Here is a 22,630-nt window from a genome sequence, read left to right as displayed (position 1 = left end):
ATGTGAGACACTTGTATTTTCATGAATGTTTGATATGACTATTTATGTAGCGATCACCGTATGTTGTGGAATTTCAGCCCGCAAGCGGGTTCCGTGCGCAGAGAGGTTAAGTACTTTACACCACTGATAAGGTACCACAGTTAGTTGACAGTGCATGTCAGAGCAAAAACCAAGCCATGAGTTCGAAGGAATTGTCCGTAGAGCTCCGAGACAGGACTGCGTCGAGGCACAGATCTGCGGAAGGGTACCGAAAAATGTTACCAAGTACACAGTGGCCTCAGTCATTCTTAAATGGAAGACGTTTGGAACCACCAAGATACTTCCTAGATCTGGCCGCCTGGCCAAACTGAGCAATCGGGGGAGAAGGGCCTTAGTCAATTTAATTTACAGTGAGGGGAAAAAAGTATTTGATCCCCTGCTGATTTTGTACGTTTGCCCACTGACAAAGAAATGACCAGTCTAATTTTAATTGTAGGTTTATTTGAACAGTGAGAAACAGAATAACAACAACAAAATCCAGAACAACGCATGTCAAAAATGTTATAAATTTATTTGAATTTTAATGAGGGAAATAAGTATTTGACCCCTCTGCACGGTAGGCAATTAAAGTCACAGTTATGAAAACTTAGTACACCAAAGAGGCCTTTCTACTGACTCTGAAAAACACCAGAAGACTATAAATGACTATTGTAGCTGGAAACAGCTATTTTTTATGGAATATCTACATAGGCGAACAAATGCCCATTATCAGCAACCATCACTCCTTTGTTCCAATGGCACATTATGTTAGCTAATTATTATTGTAACATTCTTTTTTTTAAACTTTTTATTTTTATTTTTTATTTTTACCCCTTTCTCCCCAATTTCGTGGTATCCAATTGTTAGTAATTACTATCTTGTCTCATCGCTACAACTCCCGTACGGGCTCGGGAGAGACGAAGGTCGAAAGCCATGCGTCCTCCGAAACACAACACAACACAACCCAACCAAACCGCACTGCTTCTTAACACAGCGCGCATCCAACCCGGAAGCTAGCCGCACCAATGTGTCGGAGGAAACACTGTGTACCTGGCGACCTTGGTTAGCGTGCACTGCGCCCGGCCCGCCACAGGAGTTGCTGGTGCGCGATGAGACAAGGATATTCCTACCGGCCAAACCCTCCCTAACCCGGACGACGCTAGGCCAATTGTGCGTCACCCCACGGACCTCATGGGAACATGGCCAAATGTCCTTAGGACATCCCCTGTTTGCTGGGTGCAATGTAGTCGGGCAGGAACTCAACCAATGTGAATACTTAAACTCAACGAGAAAAAAAAAAAAAAAAGATCAACCCACAGGAAATAAGAGGTGAAGGACACGTGTCATAGATATCATAAGCTGTCTGTCACTTGTCTTTCAGATATTTATGTTTTCGGTGTGGGGGCAGCAATGAACGAGGAGGAAATCAACAAGTTGGTGTCGAAGAAGAGTTCAGAAAGGCATTTCTACAAACTAAGAGATGACACCAAACTGACATCCTTGTTCAAGATGATTATAGGTCAGTGTAGGATTGCATGGGTGTATATGTAGTGTGTACAGATTTAATTAGTGCACCTTGGTGTACAGGATCATAGGTGTGTTTTTTTTCTCTCTCTGCTTCTCTATAGATGAGAGTAACAGTGTAGACCTGTGTGGTCTATCCTGGGACCGTGATGGTGATGATTCCACCACATCCAAACGGCAAGAATACCCTTGGGTAGTCACAATCTCTGTCTTGGTGAGTCAATTAACAACAAATAGATCTTAGAGAAACATTTTACATGAAAGAGGAACTACTATACGGCTACTGTGTAGGCATGCTACAGTATTTATCTATTTCTCCTTCTTCCATTCAGGTCGGAAAGGAGCAAAGATCTTGCATGGGTACCCTTGTTACGCCTAGATTTGTCCTTACAGCTGCTCACTGTTTCAGGGATAAGCAGATAGATATGATTAAAGTGAAGGTCTACGACCAGGAAGGTACTGTGCTTCTCTGAACATCTCTGGGCAATGTGTACAATTCAATAATGGTGCCGGAGGGGAGGGCTGCCGTTTTACAGGCTCCTAACCAACTGCTATGTTTTTTTCCCGCATTGCTGTAAACTCATTTTGTTCATAATGTTGTTGCTGCCATCTCTCATGACCGAAAAGAGCTTCTGGACATCAGTACAGCGGTTACTCTCCTCAAACTGGACAAATACTTTTTCTTTAATGAGTCGGACGCGGAGCATATACTGCTTTGTCGAGACAAGGACCAAATCCGCATCATCAGCGTGAAGAAAACACAGAGAAAAGGGGGAGGAGCGCGGGCCTTGTAAGAATTTGCAGGCGAGTAGGTAAACCACCACTACCCTCTAAATTTATTGGCCAACGTGCAATCATTGGAAAACCAACTGGACGATCTACCATTGACTATCCTACCAACGGGACATTAAAAACTGTAATATCTTATGTTTCACTGATACTTGGCTGAACGACGATGCGGATAATATGGAGCTGGCTGCCTTCTCTGTGTTTCGGCAGGACAGAGCAGCTACGTTTGGTAAGACAATGGGGGCGGGAGTGTAAGTTTCTGTTGGTCAATAACTGCTGGTGCGCGATGTCTAATATTAAAGACGTCTTGAGGTATTGCTTACCTGAGGTAGAATACCTCATGATAAGCTGTAGACCACACTATCTACCAAGAGAGTTTATATTATATTATATTATTTGTAGCTGTTGACGTTGTCCCCACAGTGATCATACGTACATTTCCCAACCAGAAGCCATGGATTACAGGCAACATCCGCACTGAGCTAAAGGCTAGAGCTGCCGCTTCCGGACGCTTACAAGAAATCCTGCTATGCCGTCAGGTGAACCGTCAAACAGGCCAAGCGTCAGAACAGGACTGAGATTGAATGGCTTTGACGCTCGTCGGATGTGGCAGGGCTTGAGAACTATTACGGACTACAAAGGAAAACCCAGCCACGAGCTGCCCAGTGACGCAAGCCTACCAGATGAGCTAAATGCCTTTTATGCTCGCTTTGAGGCAAGCAACACTGAAGCATGCATGAGAGCACCAGCTGTTCTGGACGACTGTGTGATCACGCTCTCCGTTGCCGATGTGAGCAAGACCCCATAAACAAGTCAACATTCACAAAACTGTGGTGCCAGACGGATTACCTGGACCTGTACTCAAAGTATGCGTGGACCAACTGGCAAGTGTCTAAACTGATATTTTCAACCTCTCCCTGGCAGCGTCTGTAATACCTACATGTTTTAAACAGACCATCGTCCCTGTGCCCAAGAAAGCGAAGGTAACCTGTCTAAATTATTACCGCCCGTGAAGCACTCACGTCTGTAGTGCTTTGAATGGCTGGTCATGGCTCACATCAACACCATCATGCCAGAAACGCTAGACCCACTCCAAGTCGCATATGGCACCAACAGATCCACAGATGACAGTCTCAATCACACTCCACACTGCCCTTTCCCACCTGGACAAAAGGAACGCCTATGTGAGAATTATTTTCATTGACTACAGCTCGCAGTTCAACACCATAGTGCCCTCAAAGCTTATCACTAATCTAAGGACCCTGGGACTAAACACCTCCCTCTGCAACTGGATCCTAGACTTCCTGACAGGCCTCCCCAGGGGGTAAGGGTAGGCAACAACACATCTGCCAGGCTGATCCTGGCAGATGGGGCCCCTCAGTGGTGCGTGCTTAGTCCCCTCCTGTACTCCCTGATCACCCACGACTGCGTGGCCAAGCACGACTTCAACACCATCATTAAGTTTGCTGACGACACAACAGTGGTAGGCCTGATCACCGACAACAACGAGACAGTCTTTATTGGGAGGAGGTCAGAGACCTGGTGCCAGGACAACAACCTGTCTCTCAATGTGAGCAAGAGAAAGGAGCTGATTGTGGACTACAGGCAAAGGAGGGGCCGAACAGGCCCCCATAATCGACGGGCTATAGTGGAGCGGCTCAAGAGTTTCAAGGTACTTGGTGTCCACATCACCAACAAACTATCATGGTCCAAACACACCAAGACAGTTGTAAAGAGGGCACAACAACACCTTTTCCCCCTCAGAAGACTGAAAAGATTTGGCATAGGTCCCCAGACCCTCAAAACGTCCTACAGCTGCACCATTAGAGCATCCTGACCAGTTGCATCACCGCCAGGTATGGCAACTGCTCGGCATCTGACCGTAAGGCGTAACAGAGGGTAGTATGACCCAGTACATTACTGGGCCAAGTTTCCTGACATTCAGGACGTATGTACTAGGCGGTGTCAGAGGAAGGCCCCGGCAAGCGGTACCAGAGCGCCAAGTCTAGGACCAAAAGGCTCCTTAACAGCTTTTACCCCCAAGCCAGAAGACTGCTGATCAACTAATTAAATGGCCACTCGGGCTATTTACATTGATCCCCCCCCCCCCCTCCTCAATTTGTTTTTACACTGCTGCTAGTCTCTGTTTATTATCTATGCATAGTCACTTTACAAATTACCTCGACTAACCTGTACCCCCACATATTGACTCGGTACCGGTACCCCCTGTATATAGCCTCGTTATTGTTATGTACATTTCTTGTGTTTTTGATTGAATAGCTTTGTAAAAAATATTTTATAACTCTATTCCTTGAACTGCATTGTTGGTTAAGGGCTTGTAAGTAAGCATTTCACGGTAAGGTTGTTGTATTCTGCGCATGTGACAAATAAAATTTGATTTGATTTGATAATTCATTGTAATGCATTTCTATTCAATTGTAGCTTATTCTCTGATGCCTTGATTTCAGCACATGGTCATTTGTGAGGCAAACACCTGACTAATAAGATCATATTTGTCTGTTGATTCAGATATGACGTTGGAGCAGAAACCTATAATTCATCCAGATTATGATGTCTTTAAGAAGAAGGACAAAGGGGTTTCAGAGTTTTATGACTACGATTTGGCACTCTTGAAGTTGAGTAGTGATGTCCAAAGGTCTAAATATATCAGGTAAGTCAGGACATGGCAAACCCAAAATATGGCATGGTTTATGAGGACAGAGGACAATGAGAAATGTAGCTGTATTTTGCAGGCCCATCTGTATTCCTTGTACTATATCCTCCATCCGTGCGTCAGGTCTCCATACATCAACAACCTGTAAGGCGCAAGGTGAGTGACAGAATTTATCTAATGAATGTAAGTGTGTCATAACTACCCAAACATAAGCACACAAAATATGAGCAGAAACTATTTATAGCGCCAATTATCAATAAGCAGAGGCTACGCAACCATTTTGAACTGTCCCGTCCAACCCCCACAGGACACCTCTTTCCTTTTTTGTTTTTTATATAAATAGATTCATTCGTATAAATACAAATCTGTTTTCACGTCAATACATGGGGTTCATTATTAGACTACTTAACATGATTTACTTATTTAATAGTGTCAATGGACAACTTGTTGGCCAGCTTCTTTTTAATTCCGTTTATAGTTGTTTAAACAATGTTTGAGGGGACAAAAAGTATTTTTGTCTTCCAAATCTTATTGTTCACAATGCATATTATTGTCCACCATAGATCTTTAGTACGCCTCTTTCCCATAGACAAACAACCATAGTATAACATTCTGCTCATGTGTTTCTTTATGCACACATTTCTTTACATAGCTCGTGCTCACCCTCCTCCTCACTTCTTGTTTTTCATTTTACTCGCACTGTTTTTAACCCTTCCTATCATCTTTAAATTCTTGGGGGTCTTGATTGTTGACCAATGAACAGTCATCAGCATTGGCATGCAAAAGCAGGCTCACATATCCAGACGGATCGAAATTTACTTGGGGCAGGGGTGGTCCAAAATAGGGGAGGATTGTCTAACTTTTGTTTTTACTTTGGGAAGGGTTGTGTGATGTTTTTTATTGGGCACATGGGACGATATTGCGTTTTTTCCCTGGTTTACGTTACCTCTTGCCGGTTTTACTATATAATTTCTTCCATCCTATCCAAATTCCTCGATCCAACATTAATAGTAACATTGATTGGAGATTCTCTGAAATCTTTGGCCTGAATTCCAAGTGTCACGTCTGGAGGAAACCTGGCACCATCCCTATGGTGAAGCATGGTGGTAGCAGCATCATGCTGTGGGGATGTTTTTCAGCGGCAGGGACTGGGAGACTAGTCAGGATCGAGGGAAATGTGAATGGAGCGCTCAGACTTTAGACTGGGGTTAAGGTTCACCTCCCAAAAGGACAACAGCCCTGAGCACACAGCCAAGACAACGCAGGAGTGGCTTTAGGACAATCAATCAAGCAATCAAATGTATTTATGAAGCCCTTCTTACATCAGCTGATGTCACAAAGTGCTGTACAGAAACCCAGCCTAAAACCCCAAACCGCAAGCAATGCAGGTGTAGAAGCACGGTGGCTAGGAAAAACTCCCTAGAAAGGCCATAACCTAGGAAGAAACCTAGAGAGGAATCAGGCTATGAGGGGTGGCCAGTCCTCTTCTGGCTGTGCTGTGTGGAGATTATAACAGAACATGGCCAAGATGTTCAAATGTTCATAGATGACCGGCAGGGTCAAATAATAATAATCACAGTGGTTGTCGAGGGTGCAACAGGTCATCACCTCAAGAGTAAATGTCAGTTGGCTTTTCATAGCCAATCATTCAGAGTATCTCTACCACTCCTGCTGTCTCTAGAGAGTTGAAAACAGCAGGTCTGGGACAGGTAGCACGTCTGGTGAACAGTTCAGGGTACCATAGCCGCAGGCAGAACAGTTGAAACTGGAGCAGCAGCATGGCCAGGTGGACTGGGGACAGCAAGGAGTCATCAGGCCAGGTAGTCCTGAGGCATGGTCCTAGGGCTCAGGTCCTCCGAGAGAGAGAAAGAAAGAAAGAGGGAGAAAGAGAGAGAATTAGAGAGAGCATACTTAAATTCACACGGGACACCGGATAAGATAGGTGAAATACTCCAGATATAACAGACTGACCCTATCCCCCCGACACATCAACTACTGCAGCATAAATAATGGAGGAGACAGGAGGGGTCGGGAGACACTGTGGCCCTGTCCGACGATAACCCCGGACAGGGCCAAACAGGCAGGATATAACCCCACCCACTTTGCCAAAGCACAGCCCCCGCACCACTAAAGGGATATCGTCAACCACCAACTTACCACCCTGAGACAAGGCTGGCTATAGCCCTGTCATCTCCTCGGTGTTGGGGGCTCCTTAATCCTTCTTTGGGTTGTGTGCCTTGTTGCTATGCATTTTGCTTACATAACAACCTAAACTAGCCTACATGCAGGGTTTGTACTTTCTAATGTAATCCGTTACAGTTACTAGTTACCTGACACAATTCTAATCAGTATCTTTTGGATTACCCAAACTAGTAATGTAATCTGATTAATTTCAGTTACTTTTGGATTACTTTCCCCTAAAGAGGCATTAGAAGAACACAAAAAGGATTCATCAAACGCATTTGCTGTGTCATCATAGTGGTTTCAGGTGGAACAAACTTACAAGTGCACCTTTTTATTTTAACACTGAATTTAATTTAATTGAGAAAACAAAGGTTGCATAATGTATTTTTTTCCCGCAAAAATCCTTTCTGAATTTAAAAGTAATCCTAGAAGTAATCATATACTTTTTCAAAAGTATCTGTAATTTGCTGGTAACGTAACAATTACAGTTACAGGTTTTTTTGTAAACAGATTACATTACTCCCCAACAATGCCTACATGTAGCCCAGCCCTGTCTGCAAATTGCATTGGGGCAGAACAATCTGCGATTTAACAATAAATAACATACAATTGTTAGTTCGCTTCTCAGTGACCAAGCAACACTGCACTATTTGATGGACAGCACATCATTGAATTTCGCCAGAGTAGCCTACTGTTCCACCTCTGTGCAACATGTCAATCATGTTGTTTCTTATCAACAAAGGTTGTTTATAGTTAGAACAGACTAAGAAGTTTGTACAACATGTCAAAGTTTTTACAGCAGACAAAGATATCATTGCCATGGGAGGTGAGGGGAACAGTAAAGAGGGGGAAGCAGCAGTGGAGGGATCAGCAGCTACGTATAAAATTGTGTCCATAAAGCAGCACATGCTCAGAAAGTACGGTTGTTTAGCTATCGTTATTAATATTCAATGTGCATTTACGGTAGTATGCTATCTAATGGTAGTTGATCTTTCTTTGCCCAGAGGAATTCCTTCCTTCAAATATTATTTAGCCAATGCAGAATTTGTGAAAAGTTGTGAATTATTTTCAGTTTGTGATTTTGTTTGTATGTGTATTGTAGGAATATGAAGCAAATTTCTGCAACAGTTTCAATTTTTTACTACAAATCAACATTAGGATTTGTTTTGTTGACAGCTCAGTCAAATATCTCATTGAAATCTGGCATCTTTGACCTAGTTGATTATGTGTCAAAACACAACGATTGCCTTTGGACTTTGCTTCGGTCAAGAACCAAAATATAGTTTTACGGTAAGAGGCATGTCCTTGTAATCATTATCCCAAGTAAGTATTGCGAGAAATAATTAGGGATTTTGCCAGGATGAATGACAGTTGTGAAAATGATCTTTTGTGTTTTACAAGCATCTTATTATGTATACTACTGTGGAAATTGGATAAATACTTCTGTGTCATTGTACATCATGACACTGTACTCAACTTAGTGAAACCCACATTGCAACCAGTTACAAATAGGCCTTATACTGTAAATATAATTATGTTGTCAAATAAACTGTTTACCAGCATACAAAACTAACTTTTCAGTGTGTGTGTGTTAGTGAGAGAGAGAGAGCTGCTGCATCATTTGGGGGATTTGGATTTGGGATTATACTTTTTGACAATCAAAAGTGATTTTTGCAATATGCGGTTGATAGAATGAATCCATCAGATTTCATTTTTGAACACGTGAGATATTTTTTTGCAAAATTGGGGGTGCGTGTTTCTGTCTGTCTGTCTGGTCCAGGTCATTGTTCCTTTGCTATGGTAAACAGTTGTAGTTTAGGTCCTCACTCCAAGTTAAAAATTAACACTGACTGAGTACATTAGAGGGGACTAGGCACTTCATCAGGACAGTGGTTTCATTGCTGACAACATGGGGTATTCAAAGCTCTTTGCAGCTTTCCTTCTCATCCTCTCCCTATGCCGTTCATCTCTGGGTCAAACGTAAGTCTCTAAACCTTGTTTTGTCTCTCGGGTAACTGGTTACATGATGACTTAGTTATGATCTTATACATTTCTATAATATATTAAAAAAACAATGTTTTAAGTGAGAATAGGCATTGGTCTGAAGCCGAAAAAGAAATCAATTTAACACGAGCACCACAATGCCTACCAAAGTTTTCCAGCACACAGCTTTGACCTATTACAGTAGCTATGTTGGTATTGTATTTCAAGCTATGTGTAAGCATGTTGATGAGGATTCAAACCTTCTCAAACAGCCTAATTCATACTCTAAAGATTGATAATGGACTTTACAGTGTCGTGCTATTAAAATTATGTATACCGGTGTGTGTGTGTGTGTGTGTGTGTGTATATGTACACACTACATGACCAAAAGTGTGTGTGGACACCTGCTCATCGAACATTTCATTCCAAAATCATGGGCATTAATGGTCCCCCTTTTGATGTTGGAACATTGCTGTGGGAACTTGCTTCCATTCAGCCACAGGAGCATTAGTGAGGTCCGGCACTGATGTTGGACGATTAGGCCTGGCTCACAGTCACCATTCCAAATCATCCCAAAGGTGTTCAATGGGGTTGAGGTCAGGGATATGTGCAGGCCAGTCAAGTTCTTCCAAACCGATCTCTAAAAAACATTTCTGTATGGACGGGGACATTGCCATGCTGAAACCGGAAAGGGCCTTCCTCAAACTGCTGCCACAAAGTTGGAAGCACAGAATCGTCTAGAATGTCATGCTGTAGCATTAAGATTTACCTTCACTGGAACTAAGGGGCCTAGTCCAAACCATTATTCCTCCTCCACCAAACTTTACAATTAGCACTATGCATTCGGACACGTGGCGTTCTCCTGGCATCCGCCAAACACAGATTTGTCCATCGGACTGCCAGATGGTGAAGCGTGATTCATCACTCCAGAGAACGCGTGTCCACTGTCCCGGAGTCCAATAGCGGCGAGCTTTACACCCCTCCAGCCGATGCTTGGCGTTGAGCATGGTGATCTTATGCTTGTGTGCAGCTGCCCGTCCATGGAAATCTATTTCATGAAGCTCCCGACTAATAGTTATTGTACTGACATTGCTTCAAATCAAATTTTGTTTGTCACATACACATGGTTAGCAGATGTTAATGCGAGTGTAGCGAAATGCTTGTGTTTCTAGTTCCGACCATGCAGTAATATCTAACAAGTAATCTAACCTAACAATTTCACAACAACTAGCTTATACACACAAGTGTAAAGGAATGAATAAGAATATGTAGATAAAAATATATGAATGAGTGATGGCCGAACGGCATAGGCAAGATGCAGTAGATGGTATAGAGTACTGTATATGCATATGAGATTTTTTATTTATTTTAATTGAATTTATTTCACCTTTATTTAACCAGGTAGGCAAGTTGAGAACAAGTTCTCACTTACAATTGTGACCTGGCCAAGATAAAGCAAAGCAGTTCGACACATACAACAACACAGAGTTACATATGGAGTAAAACAAACATACAGTCAATAATACAGTAGAAAGAATAAGTCTATATACAATGTGAGCAAATGAGGTGAGATAAGGGAGGTAAAGGCAAAAAAAGTTCAACACTGGAATGGTAGATTTGCAGTGGAAGAATGTGCAATGTAGAGAGAGAAATAATGGGGTGCAAAGGAGCAAAATAAGTAAATAAATACAGTAGGGGGGGGGGGGGGGGAGGTCGTGGCAGAATAAGAATTAGTTAGGTAACATTGATAAATAAGATGTTTTATCAATTTTCATAAGTATGCTTATGTGGGAAAAGTTACTTGGGCCCCAGAGAGGGGAGAGGTCAGCCTTTTCTTCATATGTGAACGTATCTTTTAAACCATGTGAAGAGATGATTGAGGGGGAACCAATTATCTCTTGGCTCCACAATGTCTGTGTGCTAGTCACTCCCTACTTTTCCCATTTGGGGGAAGAGTATAGCAGTGTCTGGAACCATTGTATGTCCCCTCTGATGTTGACCTAGTATATGACCTAAGAGGCTCACTGTCTTTTCTGATCTTGTCCAGGAGGGGGTGTATTTGAGATGGGAGTATCTAGAATTGACAATTGATATATGCCATTGGATGAGGTAATGAATTTGTACTATGTTGTACCAAGAACGAGATAAGAACTTCGTTTTAGAAGAGCAAACTTGTGTGGATTGTAGACTCCGTCTCATGCTACCACTAGAGTGAAAGCACCGCCAGCATTCAAAAGTGACCAAAACATCAGCCAGGAAGCATAGGAACTGTGAAGTGGTCTGTGGTACCACCTGCAGAACCACTCCTTTATTTGGGGTGTCTTGCTAATTGCCTATAATTTCCACCTGTTGTCTATTCCATTTGCACAACAGCGTATGAAATTTATTGTCAATCAGTGTTGCTTCCTAAGTGGACAGTCTGATTTCACAGAAGTGTGATTGACTTGGAGTTACATAGTGTGGTTTAAGTGTTCCCTTTATTTTTTTGAGCAGTGTATAACTCTGACTTGTGTGTGTTTTGCTCTCTCAATGTTTAGTAATACAGGAAATTACCACGACAGGAGGTAGTTGTTTGGGCTAAATTATAGATGGGCTATGTACAGGTGCAGTAATCTGTGAGCTGCTCTGACAGCTGGTGCTTAAAGCTAGTGAAGGAGATAAGTGTTTCCAGTTTCAGAGATTTTTGTAGTTCGTTCCAGTCATTGGCAGCAGAGAACTGGAAGGAGAGGCAGCCAAAGGAAGAATTGGTTTTGGGGGTGACCAGAGAGATATACCTGCTTGAGTTGCGTGCCGCATGTGGGTGCTGCTATGGTGACCGGCGAGATGAGATAAGGGGGGACTTTACCTAGCAGGGTCTTGTAGATGACCTGGAGCCAGTGGGTTTGGCGACGAGTATGAAGCGAGGGCCAGCCAACGAGAGCGTACAGGTCGCAGTGATGGGTAGTATATGGGGCTTTGGTAACAAAACGGATGGCACTGTGATAGACTGCATCCAATTTATTGAGTAGGGTATTGAAGGCTATTTTATAAATGACATCGCCGAAGTCGAGGATCGGTAGGATGGTCAGTTTTACAAGGATATGCTTGGCAGCATGAGTGAAGGATGCTTTCTTGTGAAATAGGAAGCCAATTCGAGATTTAACTTTAGATTGGAGATGTTTGATGTGAGTCGGAAAGGAGAGTTTACAGTCTAACCAGACACCTAGGTATTTGTAGTTGTCCACATATTCTAAGTCAGAACCGTCCAGAGTAGTGATGTTGGACGGGCGGGCAGGTGCAGGCAACGATCGGTTGAAGAGCATGCATTTAGTTTTACTTGTATTTAAGAGCAATTGGAGGCCACGGAAGGAGAGTTGTAATGGCATTGAAGCTCGTCTGGAGGGTTGTTAACACAGTGTCCAAAGAAGGGCCAGAAGTATACAGAATGGTGTCGTCTGCGTAGAGGTGGATCAGAGACTCACCAGCAGCAAGAGCGACATCATTGGTGTATACAGAGAAGAGAGTCCATCCAAGAATTGAACCCTGTGGCACTCCCATAGAGACTGCCAGAGGCCCGGACAACAGACACACTGAACTCTATCAGAGAAGTAGTTGGTGAACCAGGCGAGGCAATCATTTGAGAAACCAAGGCTATCGAGTCTGCCGATGAGGATGTGGTGATTGACGGAGTCGAAAGCCTTGGCCAGGTCAATGAATACGGCTGCACAGTATTGTTTCTTATCGATGGCGGTTAAGATATCGTTTAGGACCTTGAGCGTGGCTGAGGTGCACCCATGACCGGCTCTGAAACCAGATTGCATAGCGGAGAAGGTATGGTGGGATTCGAAATGGTCAGTAATCGGTTTGTTGACTTGGCTTTCGAAGACCTTAGAAAGGCAGGGTAGGATAGTTGTAGGTCTGTAGCAGTTTGGGTCAAGAGTGTCCCCCCCCTTTGAAGAGGGGGATGACCGCAGCTGCTTTCCAATCTTTGGGAATCTCAGACGACACAAAAGAGAGGTTGAACAGGCTAGTAATAGGGATTGCAACAATTTCGGCAGATAATTTTAGAAAGAAAGGGTCCAGATTGTCTAGTCCGGCTGATTTGTAGGGGTCCAGATTTTGCAGCTCTTTCAGAACATCAGCTGACTGTATTTGGGAGAAGGAGAAATGGGGAAGGCTTGGGCGAGTTGCTGTGGGGGGGTGCAGTGCTATTAACTGGAGTAGGGGTAGCCAGGTGGAAAGCATGGCCAGCCATAGAAAAATGCATATTGAAATTCTCAATTATAGTGGATTTATCGGTGGTGACAGTGTTTCCTATCCTCAGTGCATTGGGGAGCTGGGAGGAAGTGTTCTTATTCTCCATGAACTTTACAGTGTCCCAGAACTTTTTTGAGTTTGTGTTGCAGGAAGCAAATTTCTGTTTGAAAAAGCTAGCCTTGGCTTTTCTAACTGCCTGTGTATATTGGTTTCTAGCTTCCCTGAAAAGTTGCATATCGCGGGGGCTAATGCAGAACGCCATAGGATGTTTTTGTGTTGGTTAAGGGCGGTCAGGTCTGGAGAGAACCAAGGGCTATATCTATTCCTGGTTCTAAATTTCTTGAATGGGGCATGCTTATGGTGAGGAAGGCATTTTAAAAAAATAACCAGGCATCCTCTACTGACGGGATGAGATCAATATCCTTCCAGGATACCCTGGGCCAGGTCGATTAGAAAGACCTGCTCGCTGAAGTGTTTCAGGGGAGCGTTTGACAGTGATGAGTGGGGGTCGTTTGACAGCTGACCCATTACGGATGCAGGCAATGAGGCAGTGATCGCTGAGATCTTGGTTGAAAACAGCAGAGGTATATTTAGAGGGCAAGTTGGTTAGGATGATATTTATGAGGGTGCCCGTGTTTACGGCTTTGGGGTGGTACCTGGTAGGTTCATTGATAATTTGTGTGAGATTGTGGGGATCAAGCTTAGATTGTAGGATGGCTGGGGTGTTAAGCATGTTCCAGTTTAGGTCGCCTAGCAGCACGAGCTCTGAAGATACAGTGCCTTGCGAAAGTATTCGGCCCCCTTGAACTTTGCGAACTTTTGCCACATTTCAGGCTTCAAACATAAAGATATAAAACTGTATTTTTTTGTGAAGAATCAACAAGTGGGACACAATCATGAAGTGGAACGACATTTATTGGATATTTCAAACTTTTTTAACAAATCAAAAACTGAAAAATTGGGCGTGCAAAATGATTCAGCCCCTTTACTTTCAGTGCAGCAAACTCTCTCCAGAAGTTCAGTGAGGATCTCTGAATGATCCAATGTTGACCTAAATGACTAATGATGATAAATACAATCCACCTGTGTGTAATCAAGTCTCCGTATAAATGCACCTGCACTGTGATAGTCTCAGAGGTCCGTTAAAAGCGCAGAGAGCATCATGAAGAACAAGGAACACACCAGGCAGGTCCGAGATACTGTTGTGAAGAAGTTTAAAGCCAGATTTGGATACAAAAAGATTTCCCAAGCTTTAAACATCCCAAGGAGCACTGTGCAAGCGATAATATTGAAATGGAAGGAGTATCAGACCACTGCAAATCTACCAAGACCTGGCCGTCCCTCTAAACTTTCAGCTCATACAAGGAGAAGACTGATCAGAGATGCAGCCAAGAGGCCCATGATCACTCTGGATGAACTGCAGAGATCTACAGCTGAGGTGGGAGACTCTGTCCATAGGACAACAATCAGTCGTATATTGCACAAATCTGGCCTTTATGGAAGAGTGGCAAGAAGAAAGTCATTTCTTAAAGATATCCATAAAAAGTGTTGTTTAAAGTTTGCCACAAGCCACCTTGGAGACACACCAAACATGTGGAAGAAGGTGCTTTGGTCAGATGAAACCAAAATTGAACTTTTTGGCAACAATGCAAAACGTTATGTTTGGCATAAAAGCAACACAGCTCATCACCCTGAACACACCATCCCCACTGTCAAACATGGTGGTGGCAGCATCATGGTTTGGGCCTGCTTTTCTTCAGCAGGGACAGGGAAGATGGTTAAAATTGATGGGAAGATGGATGGAGCCAAATACAGGACCATTCTGGAAGAAAACCTGATGGAGTCTGCAAAAGACCTGAGACTGGGACGGAGATTTGTCTTCCAACAAGACAATGATCCAAAACATAAAGCAAAATCTACAATGGAATGGTTCAAAAATAAACATATCCAGGTGTTAGAATGGCCAAGTCAAAGTCCAGACCTGAATCCAATCAAGAATCTGTGGAAAGAACTGAAAACTGCTGTTCACAAATGCTCTCCATCCAACCTCACTGAGCTCGAGCTGTTTTGCAAGGAGGAATGGGAAAAAATTTCAGTCTCTCGATGTGCAAAACTGATAGAGACATACCCCAAGCGACTTACAGCTGTAATCGCAGCAAAAGGTGGCGCTACAAAGTATTAACTTAAGGGGGCTGAATAATTTTGCACGCCCAATTTTTCAGTTTTTGATTTGTTAAAAAAGTTTGAAATATCCAATAAATGTCGTTCCACTTCATGATTGTGTCCCACTTGTTGTTGATTCTTCACAAAAAAATACAGTTTTATATCTTTATGTTTGAAGCCTGAAATGTGGCAAAAGGTCGCAAAGTTCAAGGGGGCCGAATACTTTCGCAAGGCACTGTAGATGGGGGGCAATCAGTTCACAAAGGGTGTCCAGAGCACAGCTGGGGGCAGATGGTGGTCTATAGCAGGCGGCAAAGGTGTGAGACTTGTTTTTAGAGAGGTGTATTTTTAAAAGTAGAAGTTTAAATTGTTTGGGTACAGACCTGGATAGTAGGACAGAACTCTGCAATATAGCTAGCTAGCTTTCCTTGTTCGTTGGTTAGCTACCTAGCCAACATTAGATCTCATCTGACTGGTATAATGTTACGTTTGCTAGCCAGCTACGTAGCTAAATAATCTAAACGAAAGCACATTCATTGGCTTATTTACCTGTTCGCTAGTAGCTAGCTTTCAGGTGACTAGGTGACTGGTAGCTACAGAGGCTAGCTGCTGTACTTTCTACTAGCAAGCTAACGTTCGCTAGTTAGCTACCTAGCTAATTAAAATATATGCTTGCATTTATTAAATTAAGCTTGAATACCACCATATAGCTAGCTATATACAATAGCCTAGGTTTGTTCGCAAACAATTCTTAAGACTGGCGGCATGGTGCAAGCAGCTCTGTTGTTGCCAAGCAACCTACCCGGTGTTCGAACTCTGACATTCGGCTGAAAATATGTTGGTATTGTAATGAAACTTATAAACCCAGGGTCGTTACAGTATTATCAGAAATGCTACATAAAGGTAACACATTCTTGGTTCTTAACAGACAAAAATGAGAGAGAAATTATAAATGTAATCAAAACTACAAACATATTCAGTCCTAAAGCTGGCAAGTCTAATGGTCACTTTATGGATGCTGTCGTCTCCACCGAGGTAAAGACAGATTCAGGTTGGTTATTCGCCTGTAGTTTTCCTTACGCCCTCCAACAGCAGTTAGGGACCGTCAACAGTGACAAATCAAATTTTTCAAATGTCATTATCTCTAGCAAACCCGATGGCATAGACACACATTGCACGCACTTTTTTTGTTGTTGATTTACACCTCGCACTATTTAAAATCATTTATTTAAATGTTTGAATTTCAATAGCTCCTTGGTCATTTGACCTACTAACTTCAAACAAGGTTCAGAATGTACAATCAGTGGGCCTACACATTGTTTGTCCATTTTCTTCTCATGCAATTTTACAAACTTTCGAATTTCAATTGCTCCTTGGTAATGTGACCTACCTACCTCAAACAACTTTCAGAATGTCCATGGAGTGGCGGTCACGGGCTCACGAGGCATCCAGTGCGGTAATGTGACCAATCCCGGAGAATCTGTCGGGAGCCCCGGGGAGAGTTCTCTTTTCTTTGTGAAGGGCAGGGCGCCCTGGAATGGGTTCGCCCCGAGAGAGGGTCCCAAGCCCTGGAAAGCATTGCGGTTTCGGCGGCATCCGATGAGCTCTCCCTGGCCCTTGAAAATCCGGGGGAGATGGTTTAAATCTCATGCAGTGCCGTACCCATATCCGCAACAGGTCTCCAAGGTGAACAGCCTCTGGCATGTAATAACAATGTAGGTAAGGGAAGTTGGCAAAAAAAGATCCAGAACTTCAGGATAAGGATTGTCTAAGGGCTGGGTCGTTTGGGCTGGTGTGCGAAGCGGGGCTGGGACCGTGCCGCGGTTTGAGTTTGAGTTTGAGTTTATTTTTATTTTTACAGGGACAGTGCACATTAATCAACATTTCAGTAAAAGTGCCGGTTTTAGCCAACCGGCTAATTTTCAACCGCAGTCCCTGGGCAGGTTATTAAAAACAATTACAATATAGACAATAGCAACATAGAACAAGCAAGACATAGCATACAGACAGAGCAACATAGGACAAGCAAGACGTAGCATACAGACAGAGCAGCATAAGTTAGGGTTAGGGGAGCAGTCGCTCCGTCACCCTCCTCTCACCACCATTGGAAGTTTGTTGTGCAGCCCCTCTCGCGGTCTCTCGTGTGTGGTCTCGCAAGGGGCTGCATGCGGGGGTTCATCGAGGTGGTGTCTGTCGGCGGGCCGAAGGCGGACCGGTGGGGGGTTGGCGGCGGCAACTCTGAACGCACGCCAGGCCCTTATCGCGGATCTCCCCAGCTATGGCGCTCGCCGACCCCACACAATGTAAGGGGGGAAGGTATCCTCTAAGCTCACTAGACTTAAGGCGGAGACTAAACCCATTGCGCCCAAAGTGATAAGGCATTGCATGGATCAGGCTCATGCCCTACAACGTGGGGAGAGGCATCACCAGCGTGTCTGGGAAGGGAGGCCTACATCTGATGTGGGTAGTACCATCCACGCCCATTGATTTGCTGCTGAACCCCCCCCCTCCCCCCTCCAAAGTGAGGAATATCGATGAAGTGCTGGTAAAGGTGGTTCCTATGGTCCTGTGCTAAGTGCATGCTTTTCAACCGATCGCTACCAGCACCTGCCCGCCCGTCCAGCATCACTACTCTGGACGGTTCTGACTTAGAATATGTGGACATCTACAAATACCTAGGTGTCTGGTTAGACTGTAAACTCTCCTTCCAGACTCACATTAAAAAAAAATCTACAATCGGCTTCCTATTTCGCAACAAAGCATCCTTCACTCATGCTGCCAAACATACCCTCGTAAAACTGACTATTCTACCGATCCTTGACTTCGGCGATGTCATTTACAAAATTCCTCGTTTGGCCGCCTTTCCTTCCAGTTCTCTGCTGCCAATGCCTGGAATGAATTGCAAAAATCACTGAAGCTGGAGACTCTCTATCTCCCTCACTAGCTTTAAGCACCAGCTGTCAGAGCAGCTCACAGATCACTGCACCTGTACATAGCCCATCTGTAAATAGCCCATCCAGCAACCTCATCCAAATACTGTTATTTATTTATTTGCTCCTTTGCACCCCAGTATCTCTACTTACACATTCATCTCCTGCACATCTTTCACTCCAGTCTCTATCACTCCAGTGTTTAATTGCTAAATTGTAATAATTTCGCCACTGTGGCCTATTTATTGCCTTACCTCCCTTATCTTACCTCGACTGTATGTTTTGTTATTCCATGTGTAACTCTGTGTTGTTGTTTGTGTCGCACGGCTTTGCTTTATCTTGGCCAGGTCGCAGTTGTAAATGAGAACTTGTTCTCAACCTGCCTACCTGGTTAAATAAAGGTGAAATAATGTTATTTTAAAAAATGTAAAAAGCCTGACTGGGCAAGCAGATGATTGAAAGGGGATGATTATTTTCTGTTGCTTCTTCCGACACCCGGTTGATGGTGCCGCTAGATACTGATAGGGGTATTTGGTTCTCAAGCTTATAAGTATTGTGCTGGCACTTGATGTCGATTGGGTGTAAAAACCCAGTTTAATGTCTGCTGAAGGTTAGTAGCGGCAACTGATGTCCAGTTTGTAAGACAGAAAAGCCTCTGATGATACCACCGGGTGTTACTCGGGCTGGGGGCAGCACTCAGGTTGTGGAGGTTGGGTTGGGGACTTATGCTCTGAGCGGATAAAAGCGGAAAGGTCACCAGGTGCACAGAGCTTGTTTCAGGTTACCGGATGCACAGAGCTTGTTTCAGGTTACCAGGTGCACAAGGAGGCCTCCATCAAGGCGGGGGGCACTTAGAGTCCAAGCAAGGGCAGCCGGACTCGGGGGCTGGGGACAGCACTCAGGCCATGGAGGTTGGAGTGGGGACTTAGACTGTGATCAGAAAAATGCAGGCGGGTCACCAGGAGCACAGAGCCTGTTTCGGTCAATGGGGGCCTGCCTGGAGGTCAGGAAGGCCCCAGGGAGAAGGGCCAAGTGAATAGGTGTGTGAGTGACACTGTCCTTCAGGGGGGCAAAGCAGGCAAATTAATGTAAAATCATGTGAGATGAAAATGGACAAACTGAAGGGTGTGCAATGTGTAGGCCCACTGGTTGTACATTCTGAACCTTGTTTGAGTCCAGTAGGTCACATGACCAAGAAGCTATTGAAATTCAAAAGTTTGACAAATGTATGTAAAAACGTGTGAGATGAAAATGACAAACTAAAGGGTGTTCAATATAGAAGGGTAATCAGTGGACATTCTGAACCTTGTTTGAGGTCATTAGGTCACATGAGCAAGGAGCTATTGAATTTTTTTATTTTGAAAAATGTATGTAAGATTGTGTGAGTTGAAAATGGACAAACTAAAGGGTGTGCAATGTGTAGGCCCACTGAGTGTACATTCTGAACCTTGTTTGAAGTCAGTAGGTCACATGACCAAGGAGCTATTGAAATTCAAATGTAAAAAAAGTTTGTACTTTGTTTAAGCTCCCTAACTAATTAAACTAGGAATACAAAATGCTGCTCACATTTCCGCATGTTTATTAGCTTTGCAAATCGTGAAAATATGACCTGTGCAATTTTTCCAACATCATGACACTTATTTGGAGTCTGTGGCTCAAGTGGTTTGAAAGTGCGAATATCCGTCTGGCTTTACCTCAGTGTAGTCTCATTCTTATCCAAGGCTAGATATTGAGCTCATTCTGGGCAAAACATTGTCTGACAACCTTAATGCTAAGGACTCTGTTTAAAAATCCGGTATTTGGTTCACGGTAAAGGACAGAAGGTTCATGAGGAGAGGTGAGGAGTGTGTTGTGTATCTCTAATCAAGTTGATTTGTGAATTGTCATCGAGATTGGTGTCATATTGGTTTAGATATGATGGTAGGGAGATTTGAGCACTGAGCTTCAACCAATGCCTACATTGTTCACCATAAAGCAATGCTGAACTGATCAATGGTTTGCAAAAAAAAAAATGAATTGACAACATCTGTAAAAATGTCGCAAATATTTAGCTGTTTTAATATTTTATTTCAAGCCCACCTACATTATAAACTATGAGTACTATTTTGGTAATGTGTCCATTTGTTGCAGGTACATAATGGTGGCCCCAAACATCCTTCGGGTTGGCAGTGAGGAGAACATATACTTGGAGAGCTCAGTGGGTGGTGAGGTGAACCTTATTGTGATGGACTTTCCTTTGAAAAGATCTAAGCTTTATGAAAAAAAACAGATCCTTGGAGACAACAACCAGGCTCTGCATCAGCTAAAGGTAAGATATTTGATTTGGATGAATTTCACATGCTCACAACACAGACCTAAGCCAAATGTATACCTTACGCAAGTTAACATTTGTGCTGCTGCACACTTTGCATATTTTTGTGGCGCAAGTATGCAGGGAAAACATTTTGTATGGCTGCGTTCTTACATTATGTACTTACATGATGTATACCTTATATTTTAAATTCCATGCATTGTTTACAGTATATATATATATTTTTTAACACTTCCCTTCTCTCAAGGTAAGAATACAATTTAGATTGGGGTAAAAATCTCAAACCATCCCTTTAATTGTCCCTGTAAGGCTTTACAGTAAGGCACCCTATAAAGGCTTCATACAAGATTTAAAAGTGGTTAATAGATTGTTCACTATTCTCATTTATAGTTTATAAATCAGTTATAAAGCCTTATTACAGTGATTAGCAAACTCCCCAATGGGTGCCCATTTTGGGGTTTTGCCATAGCACTACACAGCTAATTCAGATAATCAAATTGTGATGAGTTGATTATATGAATCAGCTGTGTAGTGGTAGCCCTTTGGTGTCCCCAGAACCGAGGTTGGAGAAACACTGCCTTATTACATATTGTTAAGGTTATTAACAAATGTGTGCTTGTCATTTTGGTCCTTTTGAAATAGGGAGATAAAACATAATAAAGGGTATGTTACTGTAATTTAATTATACCAATATGTATTCATTAATAGAATTCCCTTCATCTATTTTATGAGAATTTGTAAGATTCTTGTTTGCATAAAATAGACGGAGACCAGTCTTTTCAATAATAGATAACAGAATTTATTCTCAGAGCGCGCTGCCACGTTACCACGAGCAACAATTTATATACAATAACATGACGTCATTTCATTGCTTCTAGAATGAATCCCCTCCTCCCGACATAGAATCAAGTGAGGTTAAAAGTTCATTCTAACTCACTAACACACTCACAGGTCACCCAACATAACTGAATTAACTTTTGACCCCTCAACATTATCGATCACCACTTAGCTGACAGTTCTAATTAACAGAGAACCTAGGAATGCACTCACCGTCTTATCTAAAACACCCCAGAGCTAAGTTTCGTCAGTTCAACCATAGGTTAACTACCTTATCTGTTTACTTAATCCACAACCCATTTCTTTCTTCCTAGTTGGAATGCTGTTCATTAACTTTAATTACTCTTTGTCCGTGTCACACAATCCCTTCTTATGAACTCATATTGTTAATCAGATATAATAAAACAGAGTATAAGTTTACTTAGTTACAGTTCCATTTAAAATGATTTGTTCAGTCATTTAATCATAATTTTCCTAACAGGGTACCTTATGTGTAGTGCTACTGTTACCATTGTGCATTTGGGAAAAATGTTTTGTTAGCTATTAATAATTATCATGCCTTTGAACAAGCTTCACTAACATCCATTCTCTCTCCCTCGCTCTCTCTCTCTTGGAAGCTTGATCAAAAAGACTTCAAAAGCAATGTTAGAGGCAATCAGTATGTGCACATGACAGCAACATTCAGAGGCAGACAATTGGAGACAGTTGTTTTGGTGTCCTTCCAGGCAGGTTATGTCTTCCTCCAGACAGATAAACCTATCTATAACCCTGGAGAGGACGGTAAGTATGCAGCAAACCTATCCCGTGCCTCATTCAAAGTGCTCCATCATTTTGCATATACAAAATTTGTTTCTTAGTGTATTCAGTCAACAATGGCAGAATGTCTTAACACATACATCACCATATTATTAAGGTGCAATGCATACAAAAAATAATCATAGGCAGTTATGAAGCCTACAAAGGTAATTCATATCCAGAGAG

The 22,630-nt window shown here is 43.0% G+C and overlaps 2 protein-coding genes across 3 annotated transcripts in view; both read left to right on the top strand.

Annotated features, from left to right (window-relative positions):
- Positions 1-1,373: 1,373 nt before the first annotated feature.
- LOC116358638 (complement factor B-like) lies at positions 1,374-5,300 on the top strand. The gene is made up of 5 exons (XM_031810647.1): positions 1,374-1,537; positions 1,647-1,756; positions 1,875-1,998; positions 4,861-5,002; positions 5,085-5,300. The coding sequence occupies exons 1-5, from the start codon at positions 1,429-1,431 to the stop codon at positions 5,167-5,169; spliced, it is 570 nt and encodes a 189-aa protein (XP_031666507.1). The 5' UTR covers positions 1,374-1,428; the 3' UTR covers positions 5,170-5,300.
- Positions 5,301-8,723: 3,423 nt separating this feature from the next.
- Positions 8,724-22,630, top strand: part of LOC109874801 (complement C3) — a 66,753-nt gene continuing 52,846 nt past the window's right edge. For both annotated transcript variants that reach the window (XM_020466801.2, XM_031810646.1), the window contains exons 1-3: positions 8,724-9,169; positions 20,632-20,809; positions 22,267-22,429. In XM_020466801.2, coding sequence (XP_020322390.1) covers positions 9,099-9,169; positions 20,632-20,809; positions 22,267-22,429 — 412 coding nt within the window. In that variant the 5' untranslated portion in view covers positions 8,724-9,098. The remainder of the gene's footprint in view (positions 9,170-20,631; positions 20,810-22,266; positions 22,430-22,630) is intronic.

This window comes from Oncorhynchus kisutch, linkage group LG30 (assembly GCF_002021735.2).
Source record: "Oncorhynchus kisutch isolate 150728-3 linkage group LG30, Okis_V2, whole genome shotgun sequence".
NCBI lineage: Eukaryota > Metazoa > Chordata > Actinopteri > Salmoniformes > Salmonidae > Oncorhynchus > Oncorhynchus kisutch.
This window is presented reverse-complemented; position numbering and strand designations above follow the sequence as displayed.